The 24,632-nt window shown below is 52.8% G+C and overlaps 1 protein-coding gene and 1 long non-coding RNA gene across 2 annotated transcripts in view; one reads left to right on the top strand and one right to left on the bottom strand.

The window, feature by feature from the left end:
* LOC112935449 (palmitoyltransferase ZDHHC11-like) overlaps positions 1-17,249 on the top strand; it is a 45,007-nt gene extending 27,758 nt beyond the window's left edge. Inside the window, exons 12-15 of the mRNA XM_026019174.2 lie at positions 5,094-5,128; positions 6,773-6,866; positions 12,534-12,609; positions 16,152-17,249. Of these exons, the coding sequence (XP_025874959.1) occupies positions 5,094-5,128; positions 6,773-6,866; positions 12,534-12,551 (147 nt within the window). The 3' untranslated portion in view covers positions 12,552-12,609; positions 16,152-17,249. The remainder of the gene's footprint in view (positions 1-5,093; positions 5,129-6,772; positions 6,867-12,533; positions 12,610-16,151) is intronic.
* Positions 17,250-18,592: 1,343 nt separating this feature from the next.
* LOC140598240 (uncharacterized) lies at positions 18,593-24,527 on the bottom strand. The gene is made up of 2 exons (XR_012000459.1): positions 24,091-24,527; positions 18,593-23,846 (listed from the first exon to the last, which is right to left on the bottom strand). It is a non-coding gene; the product is annotated as an uncharacterized lncRNA (long non-coding RNA).
* Positions 24,528-24,632: the final 105 nt, after the last annotated feature.

Raw genomic sequence — 24,632 nt, 5'->3', positions numbered from 1 at the left:
AGGACGCACCCAGTCCACTGTGCCATTACACAGCCTGGGCTCAGAGTTCCATGTTGGAGATGCTGGAGGCTGGTCTTCAGTGGGGACTGGTTGTGACAGGCCGAGTCACAGCTTAAACCATGGCCAACACAATATGGCATGACTCCCCCTGCCAGTCCACTGCCGTGTGACACATATAGACCTTACATACATGGAAACCAGGGTGGCACTCAATCCCAGGTACAAGTGGTGGTGGTTACAGCATCCACTGGTACCCGACCCCTGTCATCTCCTCTTGGGTGGTGGCTGCCACACAGCTTCTTCTGAATGACAGGAAGGACGGATCTGGAGAAACAAAGACATGATGACCATGCAGGTGTTGACCGGGTGTCCCACCTGGTTGTAGTGTGCGTCCAGGTGAATGTACTCAAGCCTTCTTCTCCAGCATGTGGCTGAAGCTCATCTCTAGAACGTGTGGTAGAGCAGTCTCAGGACCCTTCATTCCCATCCTGTCTCAAGAATCCAAATCAGCCATGACCATTCATTGCCACTCTGCTGGACACTTGTCATCCATCATCATGTTTCATCCCTCTATGGATTATCTGAGACAGATCATCATTCCCACTTTGATGGCTAAGATTAAATAAGGCTGAGCTCACCTCTGAAGTGTGGGCAGAGCTTTGAGACCTCAATGGCTCAAACCCTCCCCACTTCACAAGCAGGACACATTCTCTTCTGCTTTCAAAACCGTAAATACCAAATAAGCATATATGGTTTTCTAATGCAGCAGAAGTAATAGCATGGGGTTGGGTCTCTTGAACTTTTCTATATTTGACTTAAAACTTCCAAAGTTGAAAAATGCATTCTTACTTAAGAAAGGTAGTTACCTTTCCAGTCAATTTACACAAATTAGCAAACCCAACTCAATAAAAAATAGAAAATCCCTAGCCCTGGTGGCTACACTGTTGAATTCTACTGAATTAAAAAAAAAAAAAAAAACGACAGCTGTACACATGTTCTCTCAGTAAACAGAGGGAAAACCTGTTCTGTGAGGCCAGTTTCAACCTGATACCGAAGCCAGACAATGTCATCACAAGAGAATACCATGAAGCAAGATCCTTCAAGAAAATACAGAAACCATTGACTAAGTAGTAGCAAACCAAATCCAGCAACACACAGGATTAAATACCATGGCTGTGTGAAGACCAATTGACCTCATATTAAATATTAACAATAAAGGACAATAATAATATAATGATGTCAATTCAGAAAAAGGAGATGCCAGTGAGAAACTGTCATTCATGATAAAAAAAATGTTCTCAACAAATTAGGAAAGAATTGAAAAGATCTTCATTTTGACAACGAACTAGAACTAACTTCCTAGTGAAAGATTGAATACTGTCCCTCTTACAACTGGGCACAAAGCAAGGATGTCCACACTCACTGCTTTTATTTAACATTGTACTAGAGTCCCAGCCACTGAAATAAAACAAGAAAAAAGAATAAAGAATAGAAAGTGGAACTGTGTGGATTGCAGACAACATAGTTCTAAAGCAAAAACAAAAACAAACAAAAAAACTAGTAATAAAATAGCTAGAGCTAAAGTAGGCTCTGGGACATTTATCTTCAATGAAATCAGTTAGAGTTCCCACCAGCCATCCCAGGAAATCACTTCAGCTGTGGTCAAAGTCAGAGTTTCTTAGTTGCCTTAGTTGACCTAGAAATGTTTTATGTAATTTGCCATTATCTGGAATGGAAACAGTTGTTTTTAAAAATCTCTTGGGGCACCTGGGTGGCTCAGTTAGTTAAGCATCTAACTCAGTTTTGGCTCAGGTCATGACCTCAGGGTTGTCAGATTGAGCCAGATTGGCTCAGCCTGTCAGATTGGTTGTCAGGCTCCTCACTGGGTGTGTGGCCTGCTTAAGATTCCCTCCCTCTCCCTCTCCCTCTCCCTCTCCCTCTCCCCTCTCCCCTCTCCCCTCTCCCCTCTCCCCTCTCCCCTCTCCCCTCTCCCCTCTCCCCTCTCCCCTCTCCCCTCTCCCCTCTCCCCTCTCCCCTTTCCCCTCTCCCTCTCCCTTTCCTCCCTCTCCCTTTCCATTTATTCATGAGACACACACAGAGAGAGAGAGAGAGAAAGAGAGGCAGAGATACAAGCAGAGGAAGAAGCAGGCTCCATGCAAGGAGCCCAACCTGGGACTCAATCCTGGGTCTCCAGGATCATGCCCTGGGCCGAAGGTGGCACTAAACTGCTGATCCACCCGGGCTGCCCCCCTCCATCCTTTCTCTGTCTCTCTCTCTCTCTCTCAAAAAAAGAAAAAAAGTCTCCTTTGACATTCTTATTAAAAAATAGCAAGTTTAGGGACATCCAGGTGGCTCAGTGGTTGGGCATCTGCCTTTGGCTCAGGGAGTGATCCCAGAGTCCTGGGATCGAGTCCTACATCAGGTTCCCTGCAAGAAGCCTACTTCTCCCTTGCCTATGTCTGTCTGTCTCTCTCTCTCTCTCTCTCCTTTCCTGTGTCTCTCAAGAATAAATAAAGTCTTTTAAAAAAAATAGCAAGTTCAATCATGTTTCTATATTTGGCAAAAATTAAACTGGAAATAATATTAAGTATTCCATTAACAATATTTTTAAAAATAATAAATTTAACAAGACTGGAGTAAAATCTAAATACTGAAAGTTATAAATCATTGCTGAGAGAAATTGAAGACATTTAAAATAAATGGTTCATGGATTGGAACACTTAATATTGTTAAGATAGCATTTTTCCCCCCAAACTAATCTGTAGATTTAGTGCAGTCCCTATTAAATTCCCAGGAGGCTCTTTCTTTCTAAGGAAATCAACAAGCTGATCATAAAATGTGTATGGAAATTCAGGGGATCTGGGGTAGCCAGAACAACTTTGAAAAGAGAACAAAACTGGAAGAATTAATACAACCTGACTTCAAAATTTACTAAAAAGCTACAGGACTCAGGACAGTGTGGTTCTAGGATAAGGATAGACATATAAGTCAAGGTAGTAGAGTAAAAATTTTAGAAATAAACCTTTACATTTGTGGTCAATTGATTTTCAACAAAGGTTCCAAGTCAGTCCATTGGGGAGAAATGAAAATTTTGACAGATGGAATTGGAACAATTCGATATCCACTTTGAAATATAAGCAACTTAATACCATACTTCAACTATATAAATAACTCAAAACTGATCATACACTTGAATTTAAGAGGTAAAGCCTTAACTCTTTTAGAAGAAATTATAAATTGTGATCTTGTGTTAGGCAAAGGTTTCTTTGCTATGATAGCGAAAGTACTAAATACAGCACCAGGGATTATTGTGGAAGGTCTGGTCAACACCTCATCATCTCAAGTGGTTGCTAGTGTGTGTGTGTGTGAGATGCTCAATCTGGTGCACAGTTATCATGAGGTGCACGATCATAGGGTTAGTTTTTAAGTCAGTCTGTTGATGAAATTCTGACCCATGTGCCCCTGAGAATGAAAACAGACAGCAGGATTCCTAGATTCAGTCTAGCTCTGCCTGTAACCCTGGGTGGGAACCTCATTTGTCTTTGCTGTTTTCCTCATCTAAAGGAGGACAATAAAATTATCTTCCTATAAATGTTTTGTAAAGATTGCACTTAGTACAGTAGCTAGTACTTAGGAAGCGCTCAGTTGTTTAATATTATTACCTGAAGGAGTCAGTTATAAATGTGGGCAAAACTTTATGCAGAGATGTTCACTATAACATCATTTGCAATAATGAAAAATGTGAAACAATGTAAAAATCCCAAATCAGGTGAGTTATTAAGCAAAATAGGCTGAATATCCAATTCTGAAAGATGACGGAGCCATTGGAGATTCTGGCTATGAAAACTATATCATATCTTTTTTAAAAGATTTTATTTATTGAGAGAGAGCGAGCACAAGCAGCAGAGGGAGAGGGAGAAGCAGGCTCCCCAAGTCAGCTGGGAGCCTGATGTGAGGATCCATCCCAGGACCCCAGGATCATGATCTGAGCCACCCAGGTGCCCCTATAGTAACAACATTTTTGAAATGCTTATGATATTATAAGTAGGGGAAAGCAGTATAAAATTACATTTATGGAAAATTTGCAATTGTATAAAATAAAAACAAATCCTATAAATGGGGAAATAAAGATTAATGGGAAAATGCTGAGAAATATATTAGGAATATGGAACTCTGGGTAAGTTTTAGTTTTCTCTATTTTCTAGAGTATTAAGTATATTCACGTGATTCTTAGAGTAAAAATATATGAAATAATTTTAAATTATTTAAAATTTAAAGAAGAAAAAATGATACATTGGACTTCATCAAAATTTAGGGTTAGATTTCAACAAACTTACATGATGCTCAGCATCATTCAAGATGGCGGGAAAGCAAGTTACAGCCACAGGAAGGGGCCACAACCACCACCTAGAATGGAGCAGCACCAAGAATGTGCTGTCAGAGTTGATCAGAGCTGGTCAGAGCTGGTCAAAGCTGGTCAATGCTAGTCGGAGCTGGTCAGAGCTGGTCAGAGCTGGTCAGCAGAGTTGTGTCCATTGTGGTAGGGTGGACGTGGGAATGGAGGTGATGCCATGCTGGCACACAGCAGGCAGTACCTCTGTGGAAATGAGCAGGCCTCACAGGAGTGGCGTCCCACCCTGGGTGCTCCCCAGAGGTGGCATGATGCACCAGCTCCTGCAGCTGCCAACCCCTGGCACAGACTGCGGCTTCAGTGAGGAACAGAAGATCTCGCCATCTGTTGGGAGTCTGAGGTCCAGGTGTCAAGGTTGGGTTCTTCTGAGGCCTCTCTCCTCTGTGCACCTGCATCCTCACTGCCTGCGCATAAACCTGTCACAGAGGTTGACTGCCTGGTGGCCTCACTCAGTGTGCTCCCTCCGTACAGGCCCCACCGCCCAAGCAGGTGCCCTCAGGGTGCCCAGGGGTCGGGGCACCGGGAGGGAGGCACTCTCCCGCAGGGACCCTTTCCCTGGATCCAGGGCCCAGGCACCCTTGCTCAAAACGAGCTAATAATGGACAGATTTTGTGTCAGAAGAAGCTCATGTCAAGCACGCCTTCGTTTCTCATGCTATGAATTCTCGTTTACACCCTCACAGGAAGCGGATGGTAACCCGACTGTGTTGGTACTCGGGTAAGTGTGTGAGTGTCCTGGGGGGTTCCCTGCCTGGAAATAGCCGAGTCCCACCCTACCCACCATTCCTGAGGGAGACAGTCTTGGGTGGGAGACCTCCCAATGCCGCGGGGATGGATTAGAAGACAGAATTGCGTCCCCCTACCTCACAGACGTGGATGGCTGCTCAAGCAGCTCATCACACTGGCTGTCCTCGGACAGTCACAGTACTGCTGCTCTACGTCCTTCCCAAGGGCCGTGTGTCCGTGCGCAGGTCCGGGTGGCGCCCCTTTATTCTGGTCCTGCGGCCCGTACAGGTGCAGGTCGTGAGTGTAGCGGCGTTGGGCCGAGTCAGGGCTTGTCCTTTTGCTCCTTCCTTGGCTCGGGCTGAAGTTGTGGCCGCCCCCCCCCCCCCCCCCCCAAGGAGCACGCAGCCTTTCTACCCTGGGCTGCGGGGGCAGACAGTGGCTGCTGACAGACTGTAAGATCTGTGGAGCCTCCCAACTTCTGTCCCCACAATGAAGCTCTGCGGCCACCACAGGCCGTCCTCTCCTGGAGTGCTGCGTGCAGCGCGCAGTGAGTGCCGGCTCCCTTTGTCCTTAAGAGGGTGGTCCTGTGAAAATAGTGTCCTAAGCCGTGCGTGGACAGGGTAGCCTTCATTCAGTGCCATTTAATGCAATTTGAAATAAAAATACAAAGGGCGAGTCATTTACTCGAATGTCACCCACCAGACACACAGGCCCCTCTCTGGCCCTCAGGTAACGTCCCTGCCACCCCCCACCCCCACCGCCCCGTGCTGTCCTCCCCTCCTGCCCTGCCATACCCCTGGCCTCCACGCCCTGGCCTGGGCTCCTGGGCTGGGCCTGCTGTGACCACGAAGGTCATGTGCTGACAGTGGAGTCAGGTAGCCATGCTGGGGACGTGGACGGGAATGCGGACGGGATATCGGAGGGGACGTGAGGGAAGCTGTTCTCTCACCTGAGACAGACATCCACATGTCGTGGGGTCCCTGAGGTCATCTGACCGGCCAGGGCGTGGCATCACCCTGATCCATGTGGACTTCCTTCTTTCCACCCCAGCAGCCTGGGTCATGGGGCAGCGAAAACCCTATTAGTCCTTTTTTGTTGCCAGAAGTGTTTCTATGGTAACCTAGCAGTTTGGATCGAGTGACCACTTGGCGCTTTAGACACCCCTGACCCCCGTTCCTTGGGCCTCACCTGCTGTCGCAGCAGCCAGGCTGGCGGGGAGCACAGCCAGCCCGAGCCCCAGAGGACCCGAGTCACCAGCGTGTGTCGGCGGGAACCCGTCACACATCACACAGACTTTCTGGCGTGTTTGTCTGTCAGGGCTGTTCAGCTCGCTAACGATAGAACTCAGCTGACAGAATGAGCACGTGAGGAGGACGTAGCCCACACTCGCAGCTCCTTCTGTCTGCTTGACCATCCTGCTGGCAGAGGAAGCGAGTCCTTGCCAGAGGCCCTCCTGCCTGTTCTGCAGGACCTCAGCACTCAGATGGCCCCCAGCCGCTGCCTGTCCCTGAGGCTGCAGACGAGGGGACCCCAGCAGGGAGACCCCCATGACCTGTGCGTCTGCAGGGTCCCCGCCCTGCGCTCACCCAGAGTGAGCCCTCCTCACTCACATGTTTCTCCTTCTCCACCCACCTAGCAGACCTAGGCAGAAGGTGCTCCTGTCGCTGTCAGGGTCGACAAGCCTGAGCTCTGCCTCCAGCACCAGCCCGGAGAACTCCTTGTTGCCCAAGGTGAGCTGGGGCTGCCGATGACTGAGCTCAGACGCGGGGATGAGAGCCCACCGCAGGACGGGGGCCCCCCAGAGCAGAGGTCAGCACCGTGTTCTGGATGCTCGTTGCACCAGTGCTCCCCAATTCCCAGGTGCCAGGGATGCTGCTCAAAGGGCAGCAAGGGGCACACTGTGCTCCTGACATGGGGCCCATGTGTGCCAGATAGAAGCAGATGGAGTCCCCAGACAGGTATCCCTGGGCCAAGCCCCGATGCTCTCTCTGGTGCCACATGCCAGTGTCACCATGTGGTAGAGGATGGAGGGCAGGACGCTCTGTGACATTTCTGGGGTGCTCTCTGTGTCATCCTTCCAACTTCTGGTATGTCATAGTCGGTGCTGGAGAGTAACTGTAGAAGCAGATGGGGTGTGTGACAGATGGTCAACACTGGGCATGTGAGCGAGTGTGTGAGCCACACACGGGCTGGAGTTGGGAAGCCTCAGATAAAGGATGGGTGACCCTGGGACGGGATGTGGGTGGCCCGTGTAGCCAGGCAGGGGTCAGGCAGGTGCAGCACACTGCTGGTCACACTAGCAGGTGCCCAAAGACCCTGGCAGAGTGGGGCTGTACTCACGGGACTGCCCACCGCTCCCAGCCCGTGGGGCCTGAGTCATTTCTGTAGCAGCAAGAGACTCAGGACACCCCGGCCTGGACATCCTGTCCCCTGCACGTGCACCATGTCCACACCCCAGCCTGGACATCCTGTCCCCTGCACAGGCACCAGGTCCACACCCCGGCATGGGGCCTTCTGTCTGCCTCAGGCTTGGTCCAGAACCCATGTCTGACCCTGGCAGCACACCAGGCGCGCCCCTCTATGGGTGACCCCAGTGTCTGTAGCTTTCAGCCAAGTGGTTAGAAAGGAACAGGTCCTGTGTGGTACAGGTGGACTTGGGTTCATTATGCCCTGGAGATGTTACTGGTTCCACAGCCCAGAGCAGGTTTGTGAACCACTTGCTGCCTGAGTCTTGGGGTCTCCATGAGGGGGTGAAGGCGTGGCTGTCACTCTCAGGGTGTGATACGTGAGGACTCCATGAGAGGTTGTGAGCACTGCTGCCCGGTGGCCCCCATCCCCCGCATTGTCTTAGACCCTGGTGTGCAATAATCATAACTCTTGTCTGGGACACAAACTCATCATTGACCTCTGCATGATCTAATTTCTCAATTTACTCAGTATTTTATGTGTTTTTGGTGCCAGACAAAGTACCCACCGCCCAGGAACAGGCAGGGTCCTGATGTGGCCCCTGGTCTGTGGCCCTGGCCACACTCTTTGTACTTGTGTTTCAGGTTAAATATATTCCTGAAAAATACATGCAATTCATTGCTTACTGTTTATCTCATGGAAGGGACAGTGTGTATGTCTGGACTTTGGGAGAATCACCTTGTCACTTAATAGATGTCGAGACAATTGTGAGTGTGTATGCCTGCCCTCTGTGACCACTGCTCCCACAGCTGTGTGTGCACAGGATAGATGCCCCTGTAGGGGCCTCTTTCTAAAGGGTGTGTGTGGTCTGCACCCCCACAGAAGTGTTTGTGAAACCCCATAGGTCCATACCCCCCCCCCCAGCACCTGAGGCACCTGAGGGGTGCAGGCGGTAGCTCTCTGTCCTCCCAGCCTTTCCCTTAAGACTGATGGCACCGCATGTGCACTGGCCAAGTACGTGTCCTCCTACAGGAAGTGCTTGCTCTTGTCCTTGGCCCATTTTCCTGTCATGCTCTTTCTGCTTTTCTTACAGATTTATTTGAATTCTTTATATATTCTTGATACAGACCCCTCGTTAGTTGGGTGAATTACAGATAGAGTGTCACAGAGCACTTGGACTCCTGCTTAGCTTCACTGACATATGATGACCTAGAACCATCCTTTCAATATACTCACATTTGTACATATTTTATGATAATGCTTTTTGAAAAAAAAAAAGATAATGCTTTTTGGTCTTGATTAATCTTTAACTCCAGCATCAAAAAGAAAGTCATCTACAAGTTTTCAACATTCAATTTTAAGAGTTGAGTTCTCACCTTTATGGTTCACTGGTGTGTTTGGTGTGAGGTAGGGACCCAGCTTTATCTCTTCCCTGTGGGTTTCTGTTGTTCCAGCTGCATTCACCAAACATTAAATAGACTGTCTGTTCCCCACTGATTTGTTTGCTGTATGTCCCATATATTTTTTTATTCCACAATGCTTCCACTACAGCCTTTTTTGGTATTTAGTTGAATTTCAGACTGTGCCATTTTTTAAAAAAGATTTTATTTATTTATTCATGAGAGACATAGAGAGAGAAGCAGAGACACAGGCAGAGGGAGAAGCAGGCTCCTCACAGGGAGCTTGATGCAGAACTCAATCCCAGGACCCCAGGATCATGCCCTGAGCCAAAGGCAGATGCTCAACCACTGAGCCACCCAGGTGCCCTGACTGTGTCATTTTTGTTCTCCTCTTCCTTCCTCCTTATATTTTTTAGTTATCTTCTCACTGGTTACCTTAGAGATTACAATTAACATCTTAAACTTTTTAAAAAGATTTTATTTATTCATTCATGAGAGACACAGAGAGAGAGAGAGAGAGAGGCAGAGACACAGGCAGAGGGAGAAGCAGGCTCCATGCAGGGAGCCCGACATGGGACTTAGTCCCAGGTCTCCAGGGTCACACCCTGGGCCGAAGGTGGCACTAAACCACTGAGCCACCCAGGCTTCCCCAACATCTTAAACTTTTAAGAGTTGAATAATACCAACTTAACTAGTGTTTGTACTAGACAAACACTCTGATCCTCTACATCTCCAGCCCTCCTCTTTTATATTACTAACATCACAGATTATATCTTTACACATTGTGTGCCTATTAGGAAAGATTTATAATTATTGTTTTATGAATTTGTCTTTTAAATCACATGGAGAAGAGGAGCTACAAACCAAAGTGCAATAATCCTGGCTTATTATATATTAGCATGTGTGGTTATCTTTATCAGTTCTTTACTTCTTCTATTGTGTAAAGCCTCCATTTTAGCCCAAAACGCTCCCTTTAGCATTTCTTATAGGAAAGGTCTGTTGTTCATGAATTCTCTTAGCTTTTATTTATCTAAAAATGTCTTGATTTCTTCTTTATCCTCAAAAGACAGTTTTGTTGGATTTAGAATTCTTAGTTTGGCAGATTTTATTTTCCTTACCTTACAGGACATGTACCCTCTGGCTTCTATGGTTTCTGGGGAGAATAAGCTGTTGGTCTTACTGAGGCTCCTAGTATGGGATAAACCATTTCTGTCTTTCTGCTTTCAGAATCCTGTCTGGGTTCTGAAAATCTGGCAGTGCCGTGCCTCACTCTGAACCCTTCTGTGTTTATCTGCTTGGCATCAGTTGAGCACCTTGGACATGCAGATCCATACCTTCCATCATATTTGGGAAGTGTGCAGCCAGCGTTTCTTCAGATACTTTTTTCTCCTTCTATTCATTTTCCTTCATTCCATTTTCTCCCTGGTCCCCAGACTGGATAATTTCAGTTGTCTTCAAGCTCACTGATCCTTTCTTCTCCTGCTCACACATGGTGGATTCCACTAGTGAATTTCACACTTTTCAGTGGCACAATTTCTGTTTGGTTCCTTATTGTAATGTCTAACACTTTATTGATATTCTTTTTTGTTCTTTCAGTATTTTCCTGAATTCCTTTAGTTCTTCGCCTTGGCTCACTGAGCACATTTAAGACAGCTGATTTAACATCCTTGACTACTAATTCAAATGTTTGGGTGTCTTCCAGGAAATTCTGTCAAATTCTTTTTCTCCATTGAGTAGATCATATTTTCCTATTTCTTTTTGTTTGTTTTATGATTTTCTTGTTGAAAACTTGATATTCTGAGTATTACAATGTGTTAGGTCTGGACATCAGATTCTCCCCTTGCTCCGGGATCATTTAGGTTTTTGAATTATCAATTTGTGACTCTTCCAAAATACTTCTGTGAAGTGTGTATTTCTTGTTGTGAAGTTTCTCTCATTATCTGTGTGATCAGCCAGTGATTTCCTTAAATGTCAGGCTGCAAATAGGGGGAATAAATGATCCAATCAATGCCCCTGAAGGGAGCTATTGTTGCCAATTTGGCCAGGACAAGAGAGCACCTGTGCCGACCCCCGAGGGCACGACCAGACCAACCAAAAGGCACAATGCATAGGTTCTGGAGTATGGAGCTCCTGCTATCTGCCCAGGCGTTGGCTGCTCCAGGAGAAAGGGCTGTTCTCCTGCAGCCCCCGGAGGATTGAGGATGGATGGCTGCTGGCTCACACACTGCTCACTCAGGAGGGACAAGGTGTGCCCCTTCCCTGGTGCTGCACATTGTCACTGTGCTTGTCCAGTTCCAGAGCTGACCCTGATGGTGCGCTTCCACATAGTGGTTATTTCTGTGGAGGACTGACCTCTCGTGCTTCCTGCTCCACCACTTTGTCCTCCAGTGAAGGCTGCTGAGACACACTCTGAAACAGGAGTCACTACCTTCCCCAGATCTCTCCCCATTGCCCTCCATGGTTACACTGCCAAGCTCTGTGGTGTTTTCACCTTCATTCTAAACAGATAGTGTGCTTCCCTGTATTTTCAGTAATACTGTGATCACCTTCACTTCCTGAGCACCTCCTGTGGGTTTTTCTCTCACATCTTGCCTCAACCAGGATTGCTGTCCCCTCTGTGGCCATCTGTGGTGGATGCCCTATTACTACCCATGGGCTGAGAAGTTTGATGGCAGCAGTCACCCACCTGGCTGCTGTGGCACCCCTATTACCTGTCAGAGCCCTGCTCCCACCTTGGTGCCCATGACTCCACGATGGAGCCCCTGAAAGACTGCCCATCCCAACAGCACATCCCTCAAATCTCGGCTTTCTACAGTCTTCCTATTCACTTCTTCTTCAGGGAATGGCCGTTCATCATCAGCAAGGGCTTCCCTTTCATTTCCTATAAAGTTAGATCTTTACTCATTCAGCATCAGTTTGTATCTTGACTGTAATTCTCAGGTGCCAGCTCAGGGAGGGGGACTGCTGCACTCTACAAACTTAGAAGTCTCCCAGAGACCCTTGTACTTGTAGGTCTTTCAGAACTTCCAGGGGCAAACTGTGCACAGTGCAGTGTCTGGTTCCTGGTACGTGCAGCCCTGAAAGTTAGAATGAGCACCATCCTTGGCCCTTTGGTAAGAACCATGCCCTCCCCTCCCAGCTGCCCACCCATGTGAATGGGATGATAGGTCACCTGATGGCAGGGCCTGGGAACACAAGGTCAGAGAATAAGCTGCCTGCTTTCAGGAGCTGGTGTGAAGACACCGGGGCTCCTGGGGAGCCAAGACTCACCACCAGCAAACAGAGTTGTGCAGGGAAGGCACCAGGTAAGAGATGGCCTGTGCTGTGTCCTTCTTGCCCCTTCCTCAGTACCAAATGGGCTGAGACCCTCCTGCTCATTAGGCAGAGCACCACGTGTCTCCATCGTGAGAAGCCAGCATTCCCCTCAGTACAACTGTGTCAGCAGCCACACATGGAAGTGAGTGCTCTGAACTCAGGTGGCCAGGTGATTGCCTGGGTCCCAGAGCTCATCAGGGGCACAGCCAGGTTCATTTGCCGCCTCTGGCAGCATAACAGATGCATCCATATCCCCTGTTATTTCTCTCTCTGCAGGTTTCAAAGGAAGAATAAGGAGAAATAAGGCAGCCCATGAGAGGAGACAGTGCCAAATTTGTAGACTCAGCTTAAGGTAAGATACCCATGTTTTGGGTGTTCAGATCAACCCAAGTTTGACTCTCTAAAGAGTTAAATATTTTCTATGGAAAAAAAAAAGGAGAGATCACCAATGGACGATCCCGGGTGGGACACTTGTGTTCTCAGTGACACAGAGGACAAGCTTGAGTTCATATAGAACATCTACAGGTGGTGCCTGACATCCCATGCTCACCCGCCTCCTGCTCTGCAGATACAAGAGGTGGGGCCAACACCTAGCAGAGGCTTCGGCTGGGAGCTGGCCCTGGGCATCCTCTGTGTGACCACCGGTCTGAGCTGTGGACCCCAGAGAGCAGTGGTGGCCAATTAGTGGCCAACTCACTAGTGTGCACACAGAGCAAGGGCCACAGACAGTTTGATGAGCACTAGAACAGAAGGGCTGAGGGGCTCTGTACAAGCTCAGACCCAGCCACCCAGGTGCTGTCTGCCAAAGTGCCCAGTGATGTCGCTGTCTGCCCATGTGATCCTTGCGGGGTGCTTCTGAACAGCGCTACCTCATCGAAGATGTTTACCACGGTAACGCCTCCCCTCAGAGTACACGGTGCTTGAGTATGTTGGTCTCTTACCATGCCTGTGGCATGGCATGGAATCAGTAGCTCCTAGAAAAGGAGGTAGAGGCTGAAAGGGTGAGTTTTTTTTCTCTATGATTCTGGAGAGGACTCAAGTTAGGTTTTAAGGATCATAAAATACAAACCAGTGGCGTAAGTGACAGAGAGCCTGCCTCAGGTCCACTCACATGGCATCTTAGCTCCCAGGTAGACTGACAGCTGGGGGCTGTGTGCTTGCCACTCATGGGGTGCAGGCGCTCCAGACTCGTGAGGAGCTGGGGATCCTCAGGCCAGGGGCAGAGGCAGAGAGACCCAAAGAGAACTCCGCCATGGGCACCCCTTCCCCTGGGGAGCTACATCTTCCCAGCTTTCCAGGAGGGAGCCAGAAGACCAAGCTCAGAGCACAGCCAGAGTGGCAGGCAAGGGGGTGATCCCATAAAGTTGGGACTCAAATGGCTATCCCTGGATTGTCACTCTGATGGAATGCAAGAGTAACCAGCCATCTCAAGCCTCAGAGCTGAAGGGTGCTGAGAAAAATCTCTGCCAACAGCTTGGAAGGACAGACTGTCCCTGACTTGATCCCTAGACTCCTCAGGCTGAGGATTAGCAGGTGCTGGGAGGCACCAGGAAGAAATAAGCCGCTCTCCCCCAACGTGGCTGCAGACACAGACACACAAGGGCGTGGGGCAGGGGCTCGGGGACAAAAGGCAGAGTAACTGTGCTTATTGTTTCGGGAAGCAAAAGGCAAAGTGAAAAACATATGATGAGAACAGAAAACTGTTGTTTAATTTATGTGTGTATTTGAAAAAAAAAACAAAACAAAACTTAGGGCTCACAGTTCACTGATGCATTTAGCGGCATGGAACACAGCTGGAACCTGGAAGCATGACCCCAGAGCTGGAGGGTTCCATGGCCAAACATGGAGGCTGGTGAGCAAAGCTGGGCCAGATCTGTGGTGTGAGCTGTCCTGGCTATGGGGGGAGGTGTTTATGGGTAGAGAGCCCTGCGCTGCCCTAGCTGCCAACCCACAGGTCCTACGATCTGATGAGCCCAGGAATGGTGAATGAGATTCTAGATACGCCCTGAGTTCCACTGGCAAATACCAGAGACAAAATGCGTATTTTTAGATCCCAGCAATACAAGTCGGAGTCCCTTCCGGGATCTATCGATTAATTCCCCTCATCCCAGTGGAAGGTGGGGCTGCTAGCCTGGGGCGCCCTTTCTGGCTGACAAACCTCTTAGAATGAAGGTGGAGTAGGCATTTCTACATCAGTAAGGAATGTTAGCAAATGAAAATAGACCATGTTCAATAGCGGGTTTTTAAAAAGATTTTATTTATTTATTCATGAGAGACAGAGAGAGGCAGAGACACAGGCAGAGGGTGAAGCAGGCTCCCTGTGGGGACCCCAGTGTGGGGACTCAATCCCAGGACCGCTGGGTTACAACATGAGCCGAAGGCAGATGCTCAACCACTGAGCCACCCAGGTGACTCTTCAATAGTGTTTTAAAAATGAGGTCCCTGGGAATAAATTGAACAAAAGATATGGAAGACTTGCAGAGAAAACGATAAAACTTAACGAGAACATTGTGAGGAGCCCTAAGGAATGCAGACAGACATGGCCTATGGAGCTGACGCCTGGAGACACCAGGCCCCACAGCATGGCCGCTGCAGGACACCAGCCCCAGAAGCTGCTTCTGATGTGTGTGTGGGATTGTGCAGATCCTGGAGAGGAAGGACAATTCAGGACGGCGAGCGTGCCGTTTTGAGACCTCTGTGCAGAGTTACCCGTAGGGCCCGGCATGGTGGCTTGCAGATGCCGAGGCCTATCCACCTGTGAGCACACGGACACTGAGTTGCAGGCAAGGCTGACTGATGACTGATGAGCAGGGCTGGGCAGGTTTTAATAAATGCTGCTGTAAAGTTTGGTGCCACGTGGGAAAAACTCTAATGAAATTAGACCCTACCTCACACTCTACACAAATTAATCTCACATGGACTAATGACATGAAGGGACAACTGTAGAAACTTGAAGATAGTGTTGGGTATATCTTTCTGTCCTTGTCGTATCTGAGGATGTGTGCAGTAAGGTTTTCTTAAAGGCGCTAACCACACAGGGACGCAGGCATACACTAGACCACAGGGAAACAAAGGATTTCTGAATACATCGAAGGGTCTAATCAAAGAGTGAGAAGTCCCGCCAAAAACTGGAAACACGTTTGTAAGTGACAAAGGACTAGTATCCACAATACGTAAAGGACTAACGATGACAAGCACCTCACAGAAGAGAGGACCCGGAGGCCAACAAACAGGAAGAGAACTTCACCGTCCGGGTCATCAGGCTGAAAGCCACGTGTGGTGGCGTGATGTCCCCTTCACACGAGCAGGTGTTGGTGTCACATCACCAAGGACGGTGGCCGCGGGCTCCCACAGCTGCCCGAGGCCATCAGCCCCGTGCTAGGGAGGGTGTCTGGAAAGACACCCACCCTCTGCTCCAGGAGCCCAGCACTGGTCGTGGGGGCTGCCGCGACGCCTCGACAGGAGGCCCACATGGGGACGCCCCCACGAGGCCATTGCAGGGCGAGTCTCCCAGCACAGCATCTGTGGGCACCTGTGGTCGGTCCTGGGGTCCTCGTGTGTGCTGTGACTCAGGTCATTCCTGTGAACATACAGCACTGCATTACCTCCTCCCGCGGGTGGGATGTGTCTCACAGAAAGTGCCCCCTGTGTTCCCCGTGTTCCTTTCTAGGCTCTGGGATGGTGGGGTAGGGGCAGTGGGGCAGGGGCGGTGGGGCAGGCAGGGGTGGGCAGGGGTGGTGGGGCAGGGGAGCCTGGCAGGGGAGGACTGTTCTCCCTGATTGCAGTGTGAGGCCAGCCGCTCCCCCTCCTCCTGGGCACAGGGAGGACACATGGCGCTCACCTCCCCCGCTTTCCCCTTTCCCGTGATCACCAAGACTTTCCTTTGCTCTGCAGGAGCCCCCTGCCTGTCCCCAGAACCTTCCTCCTGCAAAATCCCGGCCTGGGAGTTGAACCTGAAGAACCTCATGCTCCTGCACCTGCTGCCCAACCACAGCCAGAACATGCTGTCCTGAGAAGACGCACCCCCGCACCACCCTCTCCACCACTGAGGAGCTATGCCCATCCCCAGAACCTTCCTCCTGCAAAATCCCGGCCTGGGAGTCGAACCTGAAGAACCTCATGCTCCTGCACCTGCTGCCCAACCACAGCCAGGACGTGCTGTCCTGGGAAGACGCACCCCCGGGGAGCCAGCAGGTCCAGGGCCCCTTGCCCACTGCCCTCTCCACCACCGAGGAGCCAGGGCAGGGGCAGGCTGTCCCGGGGCCACAGCACCTGTGGCACGGCCAACCTGAAGAATAGATGCCAGAGGTGGCTCAGGCCGGGGCCTCTCTGTCCAGCCGGGGTGCTGAGGGCCTGCCACCCACCAGGGCAAGAGTGGGCTCCCCTTGCGGCCCCCCTGCCAGGAAGCCCCTGAGTCCACAGCCTGCTTTCGGCCACCATCAGCGACCTGGGATCACAACTGTCTGAGGGCTTGGCAGGGCCGCTGTGTGCAGAGGGCAGTGCATCCTGGAGAGTCCCCAGGACCATTCCACAAGGAAGGTCCCCTTGTGTCCCCTCCCCCCCACCAGACACCAGGGGGGCTGCGGCCTGGCTTCCTCCTGAGGGGAGCGCTGGGCAGTGTGGTGGGGAGTCTGTGAGGCAAGGACCCCAGCGCCTCCTGACCCAGGCTTCGGAAGACTTCCAAGAGCTCTGTGTTTGCTCAGCATGGAAGTCCCCTCCCTCTGCCCCACTCCCCGGCCCCGCCCACCCCTCCTGCTCTCAGCTTGGCTCCCTAAGTTCTTGGAGCCTCCAGACACGCCCACGTGCTGTCCAGGACTCAGGACCCACCACTGTGCTGCTCTCACTTGTGTCAATGAGCAGCATTGATAACAGGTTTGAACTTAAGCAGCTTTTAAGGAAATTCTTCAGAATTTCTCAGGAAGTTATATTACAGGACATAATAGAAATTAATTTTATTGGCAATAAACTTCAAACCAATCTTGGTTAATTTTACATTTGAGTGCCAGGTGGCCTTTTTGCAGTCTTTATGTGCCCTGCCTGCCCCCCAGCCTGAGCCACCCGGCGCTGGGCCCTGAAGTCCAGCATGCACCAGCCAGGTCTGGGCCTGCAGAAGTGGCCCCCGAGCCCACCCCATCCCCCTGCCCCAGCTCCCAGGCAGGCAGGTTGGGAGGCTAACCCGAGTGCGGCCCATGTGGGCAGCAACTCTCTGGACTCCAGAGGTGGCCACCTATTTCTCTGAGCAGTTTGCTGTGGCTCCAGCCTGAACCCACAGCCCCCCGCTGCCACGTGGGCAGGCTTGCTCGCCGGGCTTCCTGGAGGAGGTGGCCCTGGCCCAGGCTCCTCACCTTCCATGCCTGTTCCTCCAACAGGCACCCTGTGCTCCCTGGGACCTGCCCACCTCCCCACCATGCTCGCCCTCACCCATGGACCTCCCTGCAGTAATCATTTCCACCCTTCCTCCTGATGGAACCTGTTGCCTGCAGGCTCTTCCCCAGGTGGGCCAGCCCTTCCTGCCATGCTCCCCTTCCCCATTTCTGTATCTCCCTGCATTGCCCCCAAGCCTCCCAGGACCTGTTCCCCCCAAGTGCTTGAAACTTGATCATGGCCCCCACATGTCAGCTGCCCCGACCTTGTGTCCTGAGAGCCTCCAAGTCCACACAGGCTCACAGGACCACAGAACCCAGCACCTGCCTGACCTGACATCAACCTTGAGAGACGATCCTCCGGCTCCTAGAGGGGACGTAGTCTCGGCCTCCCACCCAAACTCACACACCAGAAGATTCTCCAACAGAGAACAGGTCAGAAACTAACCAGGTCTTGACAAGGACGACAGGCTGTGCGAGCTGCACGTGGAGCTGGGTGCTGTGGACACGGCCAGGGGCCACATGAGAGTCAACCGTGGAGCAAAGCCCAGGTATGTGACGCAAAGGAAGGGCTTCTGGCTTTATGGTGAAAGTTTCACCACAAAACAGTTGGCGCTGTCATAAATATGTAATTTTGTTGCATCCTGTATTTATACAGAGTGCGAAAACCCCCAGGAAACTTTTGAGAGAAAGATGAACTGAGACATAAGTGGTGAAGGGTTGGGGCTTCTTTGAAACCAGGCCTTGAGCCAGAAGCAAAGGGCACAGGGGACAAGGGTCAAGGTGAACCCGGCAGGCAGCAATCGGCTGAGCTGAACGGGCCCAAGTTGAGAAGCTTGGTGTCTCAGAGTCTAAGATCAGTGAAGACAAGCTCATGACCAAAGACCACAGACCATCATGGGTGAGAGTCAACAAAGAGTAAAGAGAGGATTCAGACGCCCAGGAACGTCAAAAATCAGAAATACACAATAGTAAGTGGGATGCACAAAATATTTAAATGTGAGACCGAAAGACAATAAGAAGAGGATTTTCTAAATGATCAGGAAGTTACACAAAAGGCCTGAATATAATTTTTAGAAATTAATATGCTTGTTACAAACTTAAACACCAGATTAGACCTCGCTGAAGAGAGAACATTGGACTGGAACATAATTTGAGGAAATTATCAGAACAATGCGGCCACGAGGGTGATGTGCAGGAAGCCCTGGCTGCAGCGGAGGGTGGGGCCAGGCCTCACACATGTCCACCTGGACTCCAGGGGGACACGGGATGTGAGAAGGGATGCTCCAATATTGGGATCGCCCAGAACTCCCCAAAGATGTGAACGCAGAGGTACCAGGGCTTTGTGCACAACTGGCAGCACTTCCCGGATGGTGGATAGTGTGACCCTGCGAACAACCGGAAGGAGAGATCACTGGAAGGAGAGATCACTGACAGAGGAGTGGCAGGCAGAGGGCAGCCTCCCCAGCTGTTAGGCCAGAAGGGAGGGAGGTGAAGAGCTGTCAGCCCAGCGTCATGCACCCAGCAACGCCGTATGTACACAAAAGAACAAAACCTGCATTCTTAGATGACAGAAATTGGGCTTATCAGCACCAAATCTGCCATAATGTGACTTTGGAAAAGACAGAAAGGAGGGGCGCCTGTGAAGTGTTTGTACAGAGGCCCCGGGAATAAGCGGGAAATGCACCCTCATGTGCGCCTGCTTCCTGGGGGCTGCCGGGCTGAACACACAATGAACACATAGATCCTGACAGTGACCCGCCTGATTCACGGGACGCCCGTGGGCCTGGCTCACAGAGAGGGCGCGTGGTCTCCCCCAGCACACACACTGTTCCAGAGACAGAGCCTGCACTGCCCTGTGCCCCTGAGCAGGTGTCACCACCCGGGTCCCATGGATGTGCCCTGCTCCTGGCCTGTCCCCATCCCCGCACGCTGGACCCAGTCCCCCGGGCTTCTGGACCTCCTGCTCCTCGCCAGCGGGGTCCTTGTGCTTGCAGCTCATCCGCCTTCTTGAATCTGTCAGTTTGGGTTTACATCACATGTGGAAGCACTTTGGCCATTATTTTCCTGATGCTTGTCTGTACCCCTGCCCCCGATATTTCCTCCTCTTTTGGGGGGCTCCAAGTGCACAAGCATGAGGCTGCCCCACGGACACTGAGGATTAGGCTTATTCATTCTCTGTCTCCTGATTCACTTTAGGGAGTCTCTGGTGCCCCACGTGGAACGTCTGACCTGCCGCTGCACCATCTGAGATACTTTCCATCTCACACACCTGCTCACACCCCACCTACTCAACCGCGCTGCTGCCGTGACTCCCACGTCTCAACTGGACTTTCAGGCCCCGTGGGATGTGGTTACAATGCTGCACTAACGCCCTCGGTCTGCCCTGGGTCCGGCCCAGGTGACTAATTGGCTGTCACTTGGGGCTTATTTTCCTGCTTCTTTGCACTCCTGAGACTTCTAAGTGGATCCCGGGAGTCATTATGTTTCCCTCTCACGGTGCTGAATAGTTCTGTATTCCTATAAATATTCTTGACATTTATTCAGAGATGCAATTATTTTAGTTCAATGTTTGTGCTTTGGCTTGGGCTGACCGTTCCCTTGAGCTCATCTCCTTCCCCGTTGTCTCCCTCTGCACCCTGTGGGTGCTGAGCCCGCGGGGTGACCGTGTGATCAGCTCCCTGCGGCAGGGGTGTGGCTCCGGTCTGGGCCTCCGCTCACTCGCCCTAACCGGGCTCAGCTCTGTTGTCATGAGGTCCATCCCCTGAGCTCGCAGCCTCCCAACTTCGTTCACTCACCCAGGGTGACTGCCAGGCCATGCCTGGGTACCCTCCCCACAGGGCACGTGGACGCTACCCATCAATTCATGGGGACCCTGCGCCCTGCTGCCTGACGCCCAGTGTCTTGCAAACCTTGCCCCAAGTGAGAGAGCGTGTCTACTTCCCATCACCTCGGCTCGACACGACCGTCTGCCCTGTGACAGTTTGCTGCACCAGGCTGTGCTCATCTGTAAGATCAGGAGGTGCCATCGTGGGAGCAAAGCTGGACCTTCCAAGGCCCAGCTGCCGCGTCACCGGGAGGCAGAGGAGCACGGTGTTGCTGTCCCCACCCTGTGAGGGGTCTCAGTGCTTGGAGGACCACAGAAGAGCCCCAGCCTCGATTAACTGGGGGAACGTGGGGACCAAGCCAAGGACAGATGCCGTCACCACATGGAGCTGCCCCTGACGTGAGTGTCCTGGGAGCCCGTGGCCCTTCTCCATCCCAGAATCCGTGTAAGTGACCCCTACTGCCAGGTTTTCACACACAAGTAGCAGGAGCTCTGACCTCTGTGGTGGTGACCGGCCGGTCTTTGTCTCTTTTATTTTTTTTAAGATTTTACTTACTTATTTGCCAGAGACGGAGAGAGAGCAGGAGTGGGGAGCAGGGAGCAGCAGGCAGAGGGAGATGCAGACTCCCAGGGAGCCCATGGGTCTCGATCCCAGGACCCGGGATCACGACCTGAGCTGCAGGCAGACGCTTCAGTGATGGAGCCCCCGCGAGCACCCCAGCTTTTATCACTTGAGAGCCTGTTGGGGTAGCCGCTTTGCTCACCATGACCTGTCGTGACTTTGGTGTGCAGGACAGTCCCACAGAGGCCTTTCTTCCGTGGAGCCCAGAGCACACAGTGCTTCACGAAGGTGGTGAAGGGAACGCACATTCAGGGAACCGTGAGCACGTGCAGGGTACCCCACAGGACAGGGACACACACAGAGGGCACAGTGGCCACCAGCGCCATAGTCATGGCCACCATGTGTCCCCCAGGGAGACCCCAGCGCCAGGGTCAGCACCGCAGGTTTGTGCAGGGGATGGGGGGGTGGTACAGGGGCAGAGCAGACGCAGGATCAGCAGACCGAGGGCATGAGGCATGGCTGCACCCCTGCTTGCTGGGCTGCTGCCTCTGGAGTTCTCTTATAAACAAAATCAGTAACAGACTTCAGGTTCTGAAAATCTTGAATAAAAATCAGGGAATTAGCTTAACCCTTAAATAAATCCGTGTGTCCTGTTCTGTGCTGCAAGGAAACAGTCGTAAGGCACAAAAGCACGTTTCTGAGGTAAGCGTCACACACTGGCTGTGGGCACCAGCCCTGCCCATGTGACTGTGCATCCTCGGGCCAACGGCTCAACCTCTCCGAGTCCCGAGAGTTGCCCGGCAGCAGCTCCACAGTCAGGACTATGCTGGCCTCCAGGACGACCCCGAGCTCTACCCAACGCTCTTCTGTTGGCCTCTTGAGAGTCTTACCAATTTTTGCACACAGGACCCACATTTTCGTTTTGTCTGGGTCTCGTGTGTGTAGCCGCCCTGACTGGGATGCGCATCTGCAGGGTGTGCAGCAGAGCGCAGCGCCGCCCGAGCCAAATGGCTCACCCGGCCATCTGTCCAGGGCACCGCTCATGCCCGCGGAGGACCCCCGGCACCGGCCAGCAGCCAGGACCGGGCAGCCCCAAGAAGGGATGGCACTCCCAGGGCTGGTGGCTGCCTCAGCCACACGGGATCATTTGAGCTCCGTTTGCATCTCATTTCGATGGAGAGCACTTTCCCCATCATTGAGTGGCATCAACAGGAAGCCCAGCCAAGCTTCCTTCAACGAGTGCACAGCCCGTGGGTGGGACGGGCAGGGAAGCTGGCACAAGTGTGAGGTCCCCAAACTCTCGGTGCCGCCCGATGGTGGGGCCGCGGGGCCGCAGAGCCACGGCTTTGCGTGCACGAACTCCTGCCACTACCTGAGTGCAGGCTGCAGGCACCTGGCAAAGTAACCTCCCACATCGGGGAACCCACTGGGAAGGACTTGGATGTGTGGTCACGGTGCATTCTAACCAAGAAGGTGTGCTCATGTCTCTGAACCTGAGGACCCTCTTCCTGCCCACGGCTGCCCTCCACCTCCTTGGGGGGCCTTCCTTGGGACCCAGAGCCTGACAGCCCGGCAGGGACACCGGCCCAGTTCTCCTGTCCTTCATCTTCTAAGCACCTGACATGAAACCTGCCCAGGAAGCCAGGACAGGGCAGCCAGGCTCCTGCTGAGCCACTGTAGCTGCTGGGCCATACCTGGGAGAGCCAAGGAAGGTCTGCACTGGGTGATGGCGCCCCCGCCAATCATGTTCCCCTGGACCTCAGGGTGGAATTTCATCTGGAGAAAGGGCCTCTGCAGATATGATTAGGGGCCTCGACATGAAGCATCCTGGATTATCCAGGTGGGCCCTGATCCAGTGAGTCTTTACTAGACACAGGAGAGGCGACCCTGTGAAGATGGAGGCGGGCGTGGAATGCCGGGAGCCCTGCCCTGAGTGTGCAGCTCTGCCCATGCCCTGACTTGGGACTCCTGGCCCCAGAATAGACGGGTTTCAGGCTGTCAGCATGTGGCCCTTTGTCCGGTGATCCCAGGAGACAAGCCCAGTGTCTCACATGTGCAGACCGCTCGGGCCTACGGGCCACGCCCATGCAGCTGCCAGGCAGATGTGTGGACGTGTCCTGCCAGCTGTGTCGGGTTGCAGTAATGAGAGGGCAAATGGAGGCTGTCCAGGTCACTGGCGGGCCAGAACCTGGAGGTACAGCTGCCTCCCCCACAAAGGGCACACTAGCCGGAGGGGGGCCGGTGACCCCTGGACCAGGGTGCGATTCCATCATGATTCTGTACAGCAGCACACCTGCGAACCGAAAACACTTTGTGCACAGCCAGTAACAGTCCACGAATGGGACGGACCACAGCCCCAGCTCCAGCCACTGGCTGGTCCAGCGGAGCGCCAGGCCAGCCCGGGACATGGGGGCAGGGCCTCCATGGGCTGTGGCTCTGCCTGTCTGGTCCTGGGGATCCCCTGGAGCCCGCCCATCACCCACGGCTCGCCTCTCCCCCTGAAGAACATGTTTCTTGAACATCCGTGCTCCTGAAGCCTGGTGCTCACCTCCATTGGTAAATCACACTGCACTCACGTCAGAGCACAGGGACGGGTTTGCACAACGGAGCAGACATCTTGGGCTGACGTGATAAGGAGAACACGGAGAGCAGTGTTTTTCGTGACTTCACTTGCGCTGTTAGTCATGACGCCCAGGAGAAGGTGGCGCAGGGGTGCAGCCAGCCCCAGCCTGGACAGAGCCCGAAGTCTCAGCAGGCACACCTCTGCACGGATGCCCGTCTGTCGCCAGTTTGGAGCAGAAACCAGAGGGGTTGAGAGGAGGCACGGGAGCCAGGACCTTTGTGGGGTCGGAGTGGGCTGAGCCAGGACACCAAGAGCTGCCTGTCCGAGGCTCCCAAAGTGTCAGGAAAAGCTGTCCCGTCCCCACCCCCTGCTGCTCCAGGCAGGCAGGCAGCCAGCGGTCCCCTGGGGAGCCAGCACCAGCTCCCCTCTCAGGGGCAGCACCCCAGTCTGCTCTGCTGCCTTTGCAGGCTCTGTGACCTGGCTGGAATCTGGGGTGAAACCCAGCGCCCCACTCCTACCTGCGGGGTCCTGCCACCACTTCTGGCTCCTCTGCGGGCAGGGCAGAGCCTGGAGGGGTCCCAGCCAGGACTTAGGAGGGTAACGGCTCCTCTGCTGGGTCCAAGGGAGGCTCCGCAATGAAGTGACCTCAAGGTCACCCCCCTCCGGGCTGGGCTTCCCCACCGGCGGGCGTCCTGGGGGGCTCGGGGGGAGTCCCAGCGCTAGCGGGGGGGGGGGGGGGGGGGCAGTGCCTCCTGGCCCTGGGCAGGGAAGGAGCAGCAGGTGCCACCAGGAAAGAGAAAGGGAAATTGGACGAGGATTTCCGGAGGGCGGCGCTCGCACAGGCACCCAGGGGAGGCCCCAGGGGAGGCCCACCCCGGACCGAGGGCAACCAGGGCCCAGGCCCGGCTGGGCGCGCGGCCGCTGCTCGTCCGCCCGGAGAAGGCGGCTCCCGGGGCCCGCGCGGCCGCACGCTCCCGCCGCCGCAATCTCCACGCCCCGCCCGGTCCCCGCGGAGAGCCCCGCGCCCCGGCCGCCGACAGCCCCGTCCGCGCGTGCTGCG

The sequence above is a fragment of the Vulpes vulpes genome, chromosome 3 (assembly GCF_048418805.1).
Source record: "Vulpes vulpes isolate BD-2025 chromosome 3, VulVul3, whole genome shotgun sequence".
NCBI classification, from domain to species: Eukaryota; Metazoa; Chordata; class Mammalia; order Carnivora; family Canidae; genus Vulpes; species Vulpes vulpes.
Note: the sequence above shows the minus strand (reverse complement) of the source record. Positions and strands in the feature narration are given on the sequence as shown.